The following is a 15685-nucleotide window of genomic DNA, read 5'->3' as shown; positions in this document are numbered from 1 at the left end:
GTTGTGAACAACCGTGCCAAATCTTGATTTTTAAAAAAAAAAGTAGCTTTAGTAAAATAAATAAATACATTAAAAAATACATAAATAGGAAAAAAGCTTGAAATCTGAAAAGTGTACTTTGAAACCACATCTTTCTTTCTATAGTTTTTTTTTAACAACCTACACATGTTTAAACCAATCAAAATGAGGTGAAAAGTAGGCATAGTTATATGAGACAGAAACCACACAATAGTTTCTAGTGTTTGTTTTAATAAAAAAAATAAAAAAAAGTGTTTGTGTCAGGGCTAATACTGTCATGACAACAATGATGGTAAAAGAAGAGGAAATACCAGAATGACAACAGATGTGAAGTGAGTGAGAAGAAGCGGGGGTTGGGGGGGGGGGTCAGTGGGGAAAATGCAGTTATGGTTTCCTGTTTACCAAAGTCGACAAGTGCCAAATATGACAGCTGCAATACGTGTGTACATGTATGTAGAATGTTGCCGTTAAAAGTATTTTTACACTTGTTTCTCTGGGCGGTCGCCACGGCAACAGGAGATGCAGAGTGGCTGCCTTCAACTGGTATCTTTCATTTTGGCAGATGAGGTGGAAATTGAGCTTAGAGAGCACTAAAAAAATGACATATTGGTTATTGCTGAAAAAACAAGAGCTCCATTTTAATGCGCTTTTGTTTCAACATCAGTACTTCCAAGTTGTATCATTCCACAGTCCTGTAGCTGAAAGTTCTTTGTTCATTTTGTAATATAAGCAGACTTCTACCAAGCCAAGATATGTACCCCTTAAATTAGATTGACACTTGAAAGGATACCATGGATTAATTTAGACAATAGTGTGTGTTTAAAACTGCCACTCGAGTACTTTTGGAGATTGAGAATCAGCAGGAGTCTTATGAAGGCTAAATGACTTGAGAGTGTGTGTTCATTTGATTATTTTTGCTCTTAAGCAATGTGTGACTCATATGTTGTGTTCAAATGTGAGTTTGAGGATCACATGCGGAACTCCTTTAATGTCATCTGGAATAGATTTTAGGGAGGGTCTTGATTGACCTCATCATTGACTTCAATGCCCCCCCCCCCCCCCCCCCCCCCGAGCGCTTCCTAATGGCATCGCCGGGAAGAATGCAACGCTTGCGAACAGATTGTGTGTAAACCCCCCGCATACTTTCCACTCTTTCAAGATGACATCACACACATCCTGAGAATCTTGAATGGATGCAGACCTCGTGTGGTTGATGGAGCAATGTTGATGAGCATTCCAATGTGAGAGCTGGATCAAAATAAGTTGCCATCACAAATACGTTTTCACTTTTGGATTGACACTGTCAGAGAGATGTTGATTGAATAGTACAGTGAGATACCGATTTAATTTATTCCTTGACCATGCTTGGAACTCAAAACACACTTTGCCCCACTCCCCTCCGCCTAAAAAAAATACTTGGGGTTAAAAAAAAAAACTCTTGTTGAATACTGCACTTTATAAATACTGAACATTTAAATGGAGGATGACGACACTTAAGGGCCGATTATCCGCTCCATAGATTTAAATGGCCTAAAAAGATCAAATACATAATAAATATATTGTTTTTGGTAGCCTAAAATGTGTACTACAGTATGAAGTTATTAATGTGAATATTATTGTGAGAGGGATGCTTAAATCTAAATTTACTGTGCCACTTTGTGAGAAGATAATAATGGTGTGGCATCTGGTTGCGTTCCTTTGATGCTTCCACGACAATTAGATGTAATAGACCATATAAAACAATCCAACCATATATATGATATGAATGTTGACACAGCTGAGCAATAATAAGTAAAGACAATATTTGTATGTAGCAGACGTAATATTCTTCGCAACACCACACCCGCCGGATTGAGGCGATCGCCACAGTAACTATTTAACCAATAGAGAAGACAAAAACCCCCAAACACTAATATTGTTTTTTTTTTAAAAATATTATTTTAATACTTTTCTTAAAAAAATGTCCATAGACTGAAGATTAATCTATCGACGTCAATGCCTCACTTGTCAACATACTAACAAGATGTTTCTGGATAAAATGAATCAGCTGGGGAGGGGGGGCATATTAGGGGAAAAACTGACAAAAAGTCCAACAACAAGCAAGTAAGAAAAGGTGGAGGTGGTGGCAGGATTAATTGGTTAGAATGTTGAAAACACTCAGAAGTGTGCAGGCCAGAAAGTCGAATCACAATGGAAACGATTCCGAAAAAGAAAAAAAACCTACAAAGAGTTGCATGAGTAAGGCGGGTGAAACGCCTTTGACATTAGCGTGACAGAAACCGAATGGGAAGTGGGTGTAAAAGAGCCAAAGTGCAAGAAGACGAGCAAAAAAATGCTGCGCAAATATTTGGATTCCTAAAAGGGGAATAGGGGGGGGTCAAAAAAAAAAAAAAATCAAATTAAACCTTTCTTAAAAAGTGAAAGTGTGAATGTACTTTCAGAACTCAACAATTGGGGCATAGAATGTGATGGGAGGAACAAAAAAAATGGCAATGGCATCATATATTTTTTTCTTCTTTACAGGAAATCCTACAAAATAAAAGCACTCAAGATTGCCCCGTGATCCCCCCGCCCCCCCCCCAACACACTGCAAACACAAACTCCAACTCCTCCTATGTTCTTTTACGTTCCCTTGTCTTCGTATAGAATATATATATATTTACGTATCTATCTCGATATAATATGTCAGAATTTGTAGGGCGTGGTCAAAGACAATACAGGCCAGAGCGCTATGGCGGAGAGAGGACACACTCGAGGCTTCTGGGGTCTCTTGGGTGGGGTTCTGGGTGAGGAGGGGCTATGCCGCTGTGTCCTGAGAAAACTAGCCCAACAAGTTGGAGGCCATCTCGGAATAACACAATTAAAAGAGCGGGGAACGTCAAAAGTCTGTGCACCTTTTAAAACATTCTATTTCCTTACCCCTCGACCATCACTCTTGCCTTTTAAAGGACTTTTTTTTTTTTTTATAGCCAACTATACATATCACGTCAGACACCAAAACGTATCTGCGTTCTGAGGGGAAAAAATATGGCGTAAAATGGGGGGGGACAAGTACCATGTAGTCCATATACGGAGGAGGTTCATGTGGTAATGGGGGGGGGGGGGGCATGTATATTAGCTCATCGCGTCAGTGTGTGCATGCGTAGGTCCTTCTCACACATTGCTGCTCTTTCCACTCAGAAGAGATTCTCTTCAAAAATGGCCATCAAGTCGCTCTGGAAGTTAATGTCAATGGTGTCAGCCATCTGCATAAGAGAAGAAAGAGACCATCAGTTGGAGAAGCTGACCGACATTGTCGAAATTTCAACGGGCAATATCGAAACTGGAATACTGTCGAGGGCAAAGAGTGAACGTCTACGACGCCGCTACTTGTCCATTTCCCGGCTGACAATATTTTCTTGTCCGTGATGGTTACTTACCGCCTCCCTCCTCCGCCTCTCCTGCTCACGACGGCGCGCCATCTCCCTCTGCTGGTCGAGGGCGTTTTGCACGGCCGAGGAAGTCGGGGAGGTCGCCGGAGGTGGGACAGCAGGAGGCTGCGGAGAGTGAGTAGGCGGGGTGGAAGGCGGAGGCGTGGGCGCGAGGGGCGACGTCTGCTGCTCTTGCCGTCGGCGGGTGTCTTCCTGCGCCCGGCGAGCATGCTCCCCGCCGTCGTCGTCGTGGCTGTGGAACAAACGACACAATGAGCTACAAGCGACTGTGACCAACGTCAGCCCGCAGGACACGTTGCACCCAATCCGTTATGTAAAAAATTATATCAAACTTGTTGCATTCATCAGCCTTAAAAAGAGTTTAAGAAAATATATTGATTCGTTTTTAATTACATTTGTAAACTGTAAAATATTTGAAAATGTATTGACTTGGATTGTAATCTAATTCATTATCATTTGTTTGGTATTTTGATTTGTAAATTGTAAAATACTTTAAAATTGATTGAATTTCATTGTAATCCAATTCATTATAAAAGTAAAAAACAATTCAAATTTAGTATTTTAATTGTATTTTATTTGAAGTTTAAGTCATTGATCAATCATAAAGACTTCAAAATATAAATACAATAAAAAAGAGATTATTTGACCCAATGAGGCTTTTAAAATCGATTTATATAATATAATAAAATATTGGTAATCAATTTCTGAACAGTAATCTCGGGCCCTCACTGTTGGCGAGGGTTATGGACCAGTGAAAATTTGCATTTGATTCTACAATCATTGAGAAAGCCCCCCACCCCAACTACAACAAAATCTTCAAACTCAGTTTCTTAATTCAGAATTAGAACAAAGTCTCATTCAAAATGAATGACACTTTTTAAAATAATTTCTCATGATTAAAAAAAACCCCATTCTTCATGACCTGCTTTTTAGGAAAGAGATTACCGAGTGCTATCTGCTGGTTATCTAGTTTAAGTTACTTGTTCCCAAAACGATGACTTCTTTCCGACAAATAATGTATTTTTGCGTGACGTACTATGATGGACAGAACTAATGCTAGTCGACTTGGTGTGCTATTTAGCGACGCGACAACTGTGTGGTTTTTCCCTTAGCTCAATACATTTTTGGGCACTAGTGACATGCCGTGACCTACCGCAGTTTCTCCTGCTCCCTCCTGGCCTGTTGCGCTTGAGCCTTCAGTTGCCTCTCTCGTTCTTCCTTCTCCCTGGCCGCCCGTCGAAACTGCTCAAAACTGTCGCTGGACGAGCGGACGGCTGACGCCGCCGTTGACTGAGACCTCTGGGAGAAACTGGCCCAGGAGCCCATGTTCTTTAACTTCACATCCTGGAATATATATAGATATATTTTAAGATATTAGTTGCTATATGACTTAAAATATTCATTTCATAAAAAGTGCATTCATCACGCTGCCGAACATACCGGCGTCCTTTTGGACGCTGTGGGCGTTTTGGGTTCTTGCTTGACTTTGGTGTCCTGCTGAGGGCAGGCTTGCACCAGGGAGTCTGGGAGGCGGGAACTGGGACGAGAAGCATCCAATGACTTGCTTTCTAATCCTGACGGAGGCAAATGAAGAAAACAAGCAAAGATGTGATTAACATTCAATCGTAGAGAGATTATCGTGAGCAAAAAAAAAATTCCGATTTCCGAAAACGGCGTCTGCTTAATGATACTCTTCTCAAGACTACGTGACTTTCTATTTTTTTTGGGGTCATTCACCAAGGTCAGGCTGTCAGATGAATATCGTTCTGTGTCTTGTCACACTACAAATCAGTCAACAACCAGACCAAGGTGCAGATGTTGTGAGTTTTGAGTAAAGCTTTGGCCTTCCTGTGTGGTGTTTTGATGTTCTCCCCGTGCCTGATAGGGTTTTCTCCGCCACTTTGGAGACTATGAGATTGTGAATTGGTCAAGGAAAACAAACGTTCTAGTGATTGAATGTGCTCCCGACTTAAAAAGGGTCAAAAGAGGAGGGAATAATCATTGAAACAAAAACGTGACACTTAAAATTGAAAGTGCTGCACTTACTATTTTTGCTGTCGTGTTTTTGTGAGTCAAGGCGCATGGCGGGGCTGAACGGGGGAGGAGATAGTACTGGCGAGGGGGGCGCTTTCTCCTCTTTTACCAAGTCAGAACTCTGGTCCTAAATAAGACACACAAAAAAAAAAAACACGCGCACGGTAAGCTTAGTCGTAAAGCGTTTTTAGGGGCCAGTCAAACAATGACGGACGTTTTTCTCGATTTGGGAGGGGGACTGTTGTCCTGTCGTCTGGAACTGAGGCATCAAGGGGCAGTGCATCATGAGTGGAGAGGGACTGTCACGCCGCAGGCAACCTGCAAGAGCAGCCGCTATTGACAATGTGAATGAAACGGAATACTGACTGAATGCCAATGAAACTACTGTCCATCTTACCGGTAGAAAACGGTTCGGCCTTGAAGCGTGGCGAGGGTTGCTGCTGCAGTTGTTGTAGCTTCTGTTGAAGGCTCACCCCCTTATGCTGCTGCACCGCCGCCGCCAGAGCGTGCGGGTAGGATTGCTGCGTGTGGCCGTGAGCCGTGCCGTGACGATGCATGGTCGCGGGGGCGGACGTCATGGCGGCTTGCATCGATGGTCCCAGCTGAGCCGACGACTGCAGAGGTTGAACCGGCCCGGACGTCCGCGGTTGAAAAGACTGCAGAAAGCTTTGCACTTGGCTGAGGGAGGGCGTCTCGGCGCTAATGGGCGCGGCTTCCTCGTCGTCTTCCAGTAGGGCCTGGGGTGGCTGAGCGGAGAGCGTGCCCAGGATGCCGTGCGATGGCGGCGAAGGTACGCGGGGACGTGAAGCGGGTTGGGGAAGGGGGGCGGAAAGCGAGCTCTGAAGCTGAGGTGGCGGCGTGGGGAGAGAGAGGAGCGAGGAGGGAGGCGGATGAGAGTTCTTGGGAGGGAGCGGTGCTGCGTGGCTGCTAGGTCGTGCTGGCTGCTGGGGAAGTGCGCTATGGATGGCTGGAAATAATAATAATAATAATACATTTTATTTGTATGGCGCCTTTCACGGCACTCAAGGTCGCCGAACACACATAAAATCGACACAATTGAAAGAAAAGATCAGGAGAACGTATAAAGACGTTCAGATCGGAGATCCGGTGTAATCGCAAAATAGTCTATTTATTCATCCGTCCGCTCATCGCACCCCTAACTGCAAAATGGCACTGACCTGGTGAGGGTGTGATGGGACGTTGGTTGAGGAAGAGGTGCGTCTCAGTAGGTGTAGGTCCGACAGGCGCGGTGGCATTGAGGAGGCCAGATGTGAGCGGCGGACAAACAGCTGTGATGACTGGGCCGGGCTCGCAGTTGGGCTGAGTTAGGTGAGGGTTCATAAAGTGGGTCAAGGGGTCAAAGGCGGCGCTTAACAGCTGGGAAGATTCCAAAACAGGGACAGGGGCGGTGGGGGCGGGAACGGGGACCGACACAGGGACGGGGGGCGGGGCGACGTATGGGAATTTGGATTGGACCATTTGAGGCTGCGGCGTGCAGGGGCCAGTAACGGTGGTGATGGGCTGCCGCTGCTGCTGCGTCCTCTTGGTGTCCTTGTTGGACAGCGTCTTCTGCTGCTTGGGAACCAGCCCCGCTAAAAACAAAGAGTCCATTTAAAAGGCATTTCAACAAAAGAATAAAAGTGGATCATATTTATTTCGGTACCATTGTCAGAGTCTTCACTATCGGAGGAGTCACTGGTGCCCGAAGATGAAGATCCCGTCTTCAACTTTGTGACGTTTGTCATTTCCAGGGGCTTTTCTACAGCATACCAGAAATTTGCAAAGAGGTGACTATCATTCAAGAGCACTCATTTCATTTATCCAAAAAAAAAAAATTGTATTGTACCGTCAGACACTTAAATTCTAGAGTAACCTTTGAATGATGGCAGCTTGCAGCACAATGTGGTCACACAAGCTACTGTTTTTTTCTTCTCTCATTTTATCTTAAGAATCCGTGGCTGGTTTTAAAAAATAATAATAATAAATAAAAAATCTACCTGAGGACTTCTTTTTCCTCTTGAGGCAACTCGATACGTATTTTTCCAGCTCCCGGAGCGTGGAGGGCTTCAGCGTCTCAAAGTCGATCTCGATCTCATCCGGGTTGGAGTTCTTCATGGAAGGCTCTCGGGTCTGGATTATGTGCACAACTCTGCCCAGCTTGTCGCCGGGCAACTTGTTGATGTCGAGACTCAGCTGGCGCTTCTCTTCGTACGACATGGGTTTGCCTCCGACGGCTGGCGCGCTCCCGAACAAGTCTGGTGAAGGCACGGAGCTTTTTTTGTAGTAAATTTCCACAGATTCATCCGCTTCGTTCAACGACAAGGAAGATTTCTGAACGACGAGCTAGCGTGCATACCCATGTCGTCTTCTGCTTCCAGGGAGGCTGACGGGACGAGAGGCGTCGGGGCGCTCTGAGGGGCCGCAGCGGGACGACTGTTTTTGATGCCTTCTTTCTTACTGCGATTCATAAACGCATCAGATGATTAGACAATGCATCATTTCCCTTTGAAATGTCTTCATAAGCGTGTCATAAAGGAATAAGTCACAATATGTAATACGACAAGGCTGGCTATTTTCTATAAATATGCTAAGTGCAAAAAAAAACACACAAAAAAAAAGGACGCCAAGCCAACCAAAATAACTTGTGGCCAAAGTATGGTAGGGAAAAAGAAATTTCTTATGGCATTTCCAGTCAATTCTGCCATTCGCTGATCATTTTAAATAATCAAAACTGTGCTGTAAAAACTACCGACCCAGGCTTCTTCCTCTCCTTCTTGGAAACGAGCGACTCTTTGCTGTTTTTGCTCTTCTTGGAAACGTGAAGCACGGCAGGCTCGGCCAGTTCCTCGGCTCCCATTTTCTTCTTGTGCTTTTCCTTCTGATTTTTCTCCCTCTCTTTCTTTTTGGGCTTGCAGACCTGAGGCTGAGAGAGCGCGGCCAGTTGCTCGTGTACAGCTTTGAGCTGCAGAAAACACAATGAAATGTGGTTGGGAAAAAAAATCATGAGGCACAGCCTCACAAAGCCAATCCTAAAATGGTTTCTCTAACCCAGTGTAGAAATGAACTTTCTTGTGTTTTGTGAAATAATCACTTAGGGTGTTATTCAGACTAGAAAAGTCCTTTAGTCCGCTTGTTTGGTCTGAGAAAAAAACAAACTTGGGGTGTATTCAGACCAGAAAAGTCCGAAGCGGACTTAATTTTTTGGTTTGTTTGGTGCGGTTCCTATTCAGACATTTACATTTTCCAAATGAAGGATACACTCAGGACCAACCAAGCGGACTAAAGGACTTTTCTGGTCTGAATACATCCTTGTTTTTTTTCTCGTTTGGTGCTGTTTCTGAATAAACCCTGTGTGCGATACGGTAAACGATAATTTACTTAAATCATTTGAATATTTTTGGCCTACATTTTGGCACTTTATTTTTAACGGTTGTTTGTTCGGTAATTGGAAAGCCAAATTGTTTTTGAGGTGTGAAAAGATTTTAAAAAAAACACTGCTTTAACCTGTTCCTGTAAAACAGCCAATCGCTGCTGCCTCTCTTGATCAGAGTCTCCCGCTGAGGACTCGGATTCAGACGCACTGGAACTGCTGTCTTCTGAGATAAGGGGTGGGGGTGGTGGAGCTTGGCGGGTGGATGGCGCAGGGTGAAGGACAGATGATGGCGTGGGAACCGGGGTAACCTCCTCGGGTTCGTCAGGCATCTTGGCAAACCGCATCTCAAAAACGTCCTGTGAGGAGGTACAAGGGGACACAATAAGCATTGAGTCAACACACAAATTACATATGTCAAGTTACTTTTTTGGGAATAGAAGTTTGTTGCTCGTTTTGATCAACACTTGGGCTTCCTACAATTTAGTACTCAGAGAGACAAGTCTATTTTGAGAATAGGCAAAGGACAAAACGCACACCTGTAGTTTGCGTGCCATTGCCACCACATCGTGGCCCGGCGGGTTATATTTGTAACAGTTGGAGAACATCAATCGGACATCTGCTGCAAACTCTCGGGGGTCTCTGTATTGCCGGTTGTCCAGCTTTTTCTAAAGGAGGCAAAAACAAAAAAGATCGTTTAAAAGACAATTTGACATTTAGTTGGGAAGCTGCAGATGCTAGATGGCGCTGACAAACAAATGATTTATTTAGGGTGTCAAATATTATTGTAATCATTTTTCGGGGAGAGAAAATTATTCTCACAAATTACCTTAATGGTGTTTAAGTCCATGGGATGCTTGATGATGTCATGATAGTCATGAAGGCCAAGAGATTTAGCATCAACGGGGAGGTGAAAGGGCCAAGCGTAGGCAAAGTGCTTCTTGGACAGCATCTCTTTGACCAGGAAGGAGCAGGAATGCATCTGATCTTGATGTTTGGGCGTCAACATGCCTCCTGTCTCCAAACCACCAACCAGCTGGTGCTGGGAGTCAGGCTGCGACGGATCTCTCTTGGGCTGCTTTGATGGGCGAACGCTCTCGCGACGCGGTCGAGTCTCGGCCAAGACGGGAGATGATTCGCTGAGCTGGTCGTTGGCTGTAGGCGTTGTGGTGTCCGCTTTCCTCTTCTGGCTCTTCCGTTGCTGTTGGATCATCACAAGATGTCAAAGGACGCAAACAAAATGACATGTCAGCATTTTACTGACTCTCCTTTAAAAAGTAATATACTGTTAACTATAACGATAGGAACAGAAAAAAAAAAATGACTTGAAAAGCACATTTAATGTGTGAAGTGGGTGCAACAATTATTCGACAACTGAGCCATGATCAAATTATGGAAAAAGCATTTTAATAATCATAATCTTGACTGGCTGTTACCTGAGCCCTGAGCATGTGACATAATTTTCAATCGACTGCGAATGACAAAATGCACTTTTAAAGGTGTTGATTACACATGGGGAAAAAAAAATAAAAAATCATCAAATTCACTATAGACAAAATGTTAACTTTTCACTGTTGACGAGAGGGAACTTGGCGAACTTGCCAAAATGTTTCATTTGGATACAGAAGATGAGGATTTGGATGGATTTGCATCTTAATATTGATTAACAATGTGAGTACAATACAGTACATGCTTAAATAGTAGAATAAAGTACAACGGAACTGACTGCCTTCCTTCTGTGTCGTTTTTTATTTTTATTTTTTTACCGTAAATCATGGCATGCATGCGTCCTATAATGCGCTCCGTTCATGTGTGGATTACGTACAGAAAAGTCCCCGGAAATGAGTGTGCGGCTTTTAACTCGTAGCGCCTTATGGTGCGGAAAATACGGTATTATCGTAATTATTTTAAGGCCGTATTGCTCTTGTAGGTACCTTGATGAGAGCGGGAGTGCTCTGCATCACCGGGCTAGGATGGAGTCCTGGGTGCGCGGCGGCGGAGGCTGGAGGGGCCACAGCGGTCATGCCCTGGGGCAGGATGCCTGAGAGTGGGTACGGCGGTCCTAGATGGGGGGCGTGGGCTGCGGGTGTAGGAGGCACACGTGGGGGCTGGGCCAGCACAGGCGGGGTTGACGACGCGTGGGATTGCGGGAGGCTGGAAGGGGACGAGAAGCCTCGCGTGTGTGGGGTGCTGGATGGGGAGGATAGGTCTTGGCTTGATTCGGACATGCTGATCGGAGCTGAAATCGAGATAACAAATGAGTCGTGACGAGAAGATCCCACTTGAAGATGCAGTCCGGCTACGACCCTACCAGGCTCTCGCTTGATGCCGCGGCGTCCCTTGGCGACCACGGCGATTTCCGTCTCTTCCTGGGGCATCTGTGTGATCTTCTGGAGGAAGAGCTTCTCCAAGGCCTTTGCCATCAACACGATGTCATCGTTGGGCTGCGTGAAGCAATGCACACTTACCATTTTGCGCCTTATTCCAAGATATTCTCGACCCCCTGAATTCTTGTCCGTACTTGAGTTTCTCTTTTAACGCTCATAAATTGTGGATTACCGTTGATGATTTTATCCTTGAGCTCCATGTGTTAACTATTGATAAACGGTTACACCCCTTAGTTTATAACAAACTGTTCCGAGATACTGACCTTGTTGTAGATGTAGCAATTGGTGAACATGGTATTGAAGTCATGAATACACTCCTGGGCGTTTTTGTAGTAGTGGTTCTCCAGGCGCTTTCTGATTGTACCCATGTCCATTGGGGTTTTGATGATTTTATTGTAGTCCTAGAATCATGGGACAAAGGAAGAAGACTGTAAAGGCTCTCTCGTCTTCTGGCGGCTACGAAGGACACAATGTGCTTGGTGGAATTTGATCTTAATTCACTGGATATCCTATAGGAAGACTTGAGTTCAGTTTGATTCTCATCTTTCTAGGTCACGGTCTTCCGCTTGTGGTGGTGTCACCGCTAAGTGACACTGGTGTCTAAGAGTTTTAAAAAAAATCTGAAAAGTAACCAGTGACACATCAGCGTGACGTCATACAAGACCTGATTTGTGTTTTTCCTCATGACACCACAGAAGATTGGTACCGATGTCAAAAAGGAAGTAAAAGCGTGATGTCAACCACAAACCGGATAGGACCTGATTGCGTCGTGGGAAACACGGACGCTTGGTAGACTATGGATATAAAACTGCTTTTTAGCAATCCTCCTTTCACCAGTGCACACCATTCATCAAATGGTGAGTACATTTCCATTTTTAATTGCCCAGCACTTCTAATTACACTTGTAATTGAAAACCAGAAAAGAAAAAACAAAACATGTCATCAGAACGGTTATTTGGTGACAGTCTGACTCCAGGATTAATCAAAAATATTTCTAATGGACAAAATAAGTTTTGAAACGCTTGTCCAATCGGAATGTATTGTGTCCCATTGTACTTTTAACACTCGCCTACCACCGGGCAATTGGAAGTAACTCACGGGTAAGTTGAGTTTGACGACATCCACGGGAGCATGAAAGGGCCACGCAAACTGGTGCTTCCATAATGTCTTCAGTACCACTTTGAGCAGGTACTGAAAAGAGAAAAGAAGCGCGCTCAGTTGTTGCGGACTCCTTGCTGTCTGACCCCGGTCGTCACAATAAGAATCAATAACGGCTCTGTCGCTCTTACACACCTGTAGCTGGTTGGTCTGGCGTTTGGGTCTGGTGGAATTTCCCATTTTGGAAGGGGCAGGGTTCAGGATGTGAGGCTGCGGGGCCGAAGGAGGGTTGTGGCTGCTGCCTGGCTCCAGTCCGTCCCCCATCGCAGTGGTGGTCGGCAGCGGCCGAGCAGTCAGTTTAGGCAGATTGGACCTGGCAGGGGCAGGTGGGACCGAGGGGTTCCCCCTCAGGCCATTCCACTCCTCGCTCGACTCTCTGTTCCAACAGTAGTTAAGAGGTTCAAGTAGTCCCTCTCTCATTTTTCCAGCACTGCCTCATATTCACGCAGCCACTCACAATGACTTCAGTAAACGTTTGCGAACACTCGCATTGCCAGTTTCCGAGAGGCCCCCGTCGGAAATACGTTGGGAGTGTCTGTTATTATTCCTCCGTTAGTATTGAACTCGTAGTTTGGGATTAGCCGTCGAAAAAGAGTGCAACGCTGCTTCTCAATGACAAAACCTTGCAATATATGTCCAGTAGTCTTGAAATTCAAATGCATTCTTGTTTAAGGTGATCACAGCCAAATCAGGCTAACCTTTAAACTGCAAATGTGTTTGTTAGTAAGCGATATGATGCAAGAACAACTAAACAGATTTCAAAGAATCTTGGTGAGGCTTGCGCAGAGGAGGACCACCTTAGAACAAATAAAAAGTTGCCACTGTTGGATACTGAGATTATGTGGACAAAAAATTCATGATGATGAAGGTACTTCTGTCCCATTAACGAGCAAAATGAACGCTATGTCAATGTTTCAAGAGACTTACATGTTTGTTGCCGTCTCGCCGTTAAATTGCTCACTCGTTCATAGTGTGGTCGACAAGGGGGCAGCGACGCTCTCCGGGGGTGCAAACCGCAACACGGTGAGTGAGAACTGCACGTCACCCTGACAGAAGAGAAAAGGGAAACAAGGAAAGTAAAAAATAAAAAATAATAATAGCTGTTAATTGCAGCGGAAGGGGAGAAGTCACAAGTGCATTTCAGTACGATAAACTCACCTGCCTGGTCATTTTGTTGTTTTGTATTGTACATTTTTATGACAGGACTGAAAATACACAGCCAATCACCTGTTCCTTAATATAAATGTTGAGGATAACTAGAGCTATTTACTAGTACTCTTTCTGTAAGGTCTTCAGAATCCACCCTGCTCCATCTGAATAAAGCACCAGAGTATATAGCTTTGGCAATCGACTTGACAGCAAACAGCAACATGACAGAATATTCCAGTTGAGGTCCAGAAGGCAAGCGGGGCTCCTTGTAGGATTGACACCAGAAAATCAGGGTGGTAAACTCGCCAGGTTGATGCAGAGAAAGATCCCGATTGCTCTCGGCAGTGGTGGGAGTTAATAGCCGATTGGCCGGTAACGGCTACCGATTAAAATGTATGGTACATTAAGCGCCCGACTAGACATTAAGAGCCGTTTGCGATACAAGTTGTCTTGAAACGAGGGCTGGCGAAATGATGATCTGTATCTATAAATTACATAAGTGAGTTTGAAATGATCAATTTAAAACTACTACCTTAATTCACATAGAGTGTTGTAAACATGAGTGATGTCGTACATGCCTTGTTCATGCCTTTTACTAGGGAAAGGAGACTTCAAAGTTTTCCTCCATCTGTAATAGCTTAAGGTCAAGTTTATTTATATAGCTCGCCATCAGAGGCGTCTCAATAATGGGACTTGATCACTAACTGCACTAATAACAACGGTTCATCGTACATATTTCCAATCTTGAGAGCAGATATAGCGCGTATCATTTTCAAAATTGCATAATTTCACCTGACTTTTTTGCCCCCCAAAATCTATAAAATTATACAGAGGCGGGGGGTACTGTGTTATTGATGTCACAATGTGTATTATTTTGTCTTTTCTGTCAACATGAGTTGATGTTTTCTCTCCTTGGAATCCCAACGTTTGATAAATCCTTAGTTTTGTTTTGGATAACATGACGTCAGAGCTCACCCATTTTGTCCTTTACTTACAATAGCACCGCATGATTACATCGGCGATGTAGGCTCGCAGACAATCATTTCAGTCGTAAAATCGTATTTTCCACTCAACTGAAAGGCAAATATATTTCAGTATTTAACAACCTTTGTGATGTTTATCAAAGAGCATCGAAGCGAAGCTAATTTTACCTACGTAGGAACTGTTAGCAATTAAACTACTGTGCTCTTGACAGCAGCGTAATAAAACAACTAAAGGGGATATTAGGGAATTAACGCAATATTATGTTAACGTGTGAGCTACCAGGAGCTTAAAAAAAAAAAAGCAAGACGGTATTCATGTGCCCCCCACCCGAAAAGGAATCGTGCTAGCTGCTACACGCTGTTTTAGCTAACCTTCCATGACTAGCACGTCGCCATGTTTCACCAGTAAGTGTTAACTTCGCACGTAAACGGCCTTTCAGAATACAAACTGGATGGCTCGGGATTCACGAAAACGATTTACGTCACGCCGAACATGCCCCCACTCCACTATGGCGCCTCAGCTACGCAGTCTGGGGCACGTAAATTCTGTTATGAATATGGCCTACGGAGGCTACAAACAAACAGCTCGAGCGGGGCTAGCTGCTTTAGCACGAGTGTGTGCTAACGTGCAGTCACTGTGATGGCGCACTGTCTACAATATCACTAAAGCCATTTGACCCTTGAAATACATAAAGAAAGGAGCCGAGAAACAACATGCGCCATGTGTAGCATTAGCTTAAAAGAAAAGCCAAATAATCAATCGCGCGTGTGTGGACCGAACCGGTGCAAGGCCCTGTGCGGAGACAGCTCAAGCCGAGGTTCACTCTTGACAGCGGGCGGAAAAACACCACTAATATAGGGCCTTAAGGCTTTTTTACCGGACCCCACCAGCATCCCACCCTTGCTCTCTACGTCGGTGTCAACCGAGCGAGCACAATTCATACCTGGCTGATTAGGTTGTCAGCGCTGGGAGGACCTTCCTCGCCCCAAATCCAGAACAAACAGTCCCCTTTCGACGTCGATGACGTCAGACGCACGACGGCCGTGCGGTACCCGGGAAGGACGCGGCTGTCAGTGTCAGGCGAAACTCCGCCCCTATCCTCGGACATATTACGCAATCCTAATGGAAAGGAAAAAAGATGCTTATTTTATTTT

At 44.6% G+C, this 15685-nt stretch overlaps 1 protein-coding gene across 4 annotated transcripts; it reads right to left on the bottom strand.

Moving 5' to 3' along the window:
* Positions 1–1933: 1933 nt before the first annotated feature.
* On the bottom strand, positions 1934–15629 carry LOC147057222 (bromodomain-containing protein 4-like). 4 transcript variants are annotated; one of them, XM_085912349.1, is made up of 23 exons: positions 15475–15538; positions 13557–13711; positions 13326–13444; positions 12534–12774; positions 12339–12431; positions 11504–11641; positions 11165–11297; positions 10788–11092; positions 9683–10054; positions 9393–9521; positions 8988–9212; positions 8237–8445; positions 7840–7940; positions 7481–7738; positions 7147–7242; positions 6662–7075; positions 5881–6450; positions 5698–5816; positions 5496–5610; positions 4890–5023; positions 4603–4793; positions 3438–3681; positions 1934–3263 (listed from the first exon to the last, which is right to left on the bottom strand). In XM_085912349.1, exons 4-23 carry the CDS (start codon positions 12660–12662, stop codon positions 3195–3197), a joined length of 4044 nt encoding a protein of 1347 aa, XP_085768475.1. In that variant the 5' UTR covers positions 12663–12774; positions 13326–13444; positions 13557–13711; positions 15475–15538; the 3' UTR covers positions 1934–3194. The 4 variants fall into 4 exon arrangements, with proteins under 4 accessions (XP_085768475.1, XP_085768472.1, XP_085768476.1 ...); XM_085912346.1 differs by lacking the exon at positions 13557–13711 and having other exon boundaries at positions 15475–15629; XM_085912350.1 differs by lacking the exon at positions 13557–13711 and having other exon boundaries at positions 5698–5801; positions 15475–15629.
* Positions 15630–15685: the final 56 nt, after the last annotated feature.

Source organism: Syngnathus leptorhynchus, chromosome 5 (genome assembly GCF_054491065.1).
Source record: "Syngnathus leptorhynchus isolate UIUO chromosome 5, UIUO_Slep, whole genome shotgun sequence".
NCBI lineage: Eukaryota > Metazoa > Chordata > Actinopteri > Syngnathiformes > Syngnathidae > Syngnathus > Syngnathus leptorhynchus.
Note: the sequence above shows the minus strand (reverse complement) of the source record. Positions and strands in the feature narration are given on the sequence as shown.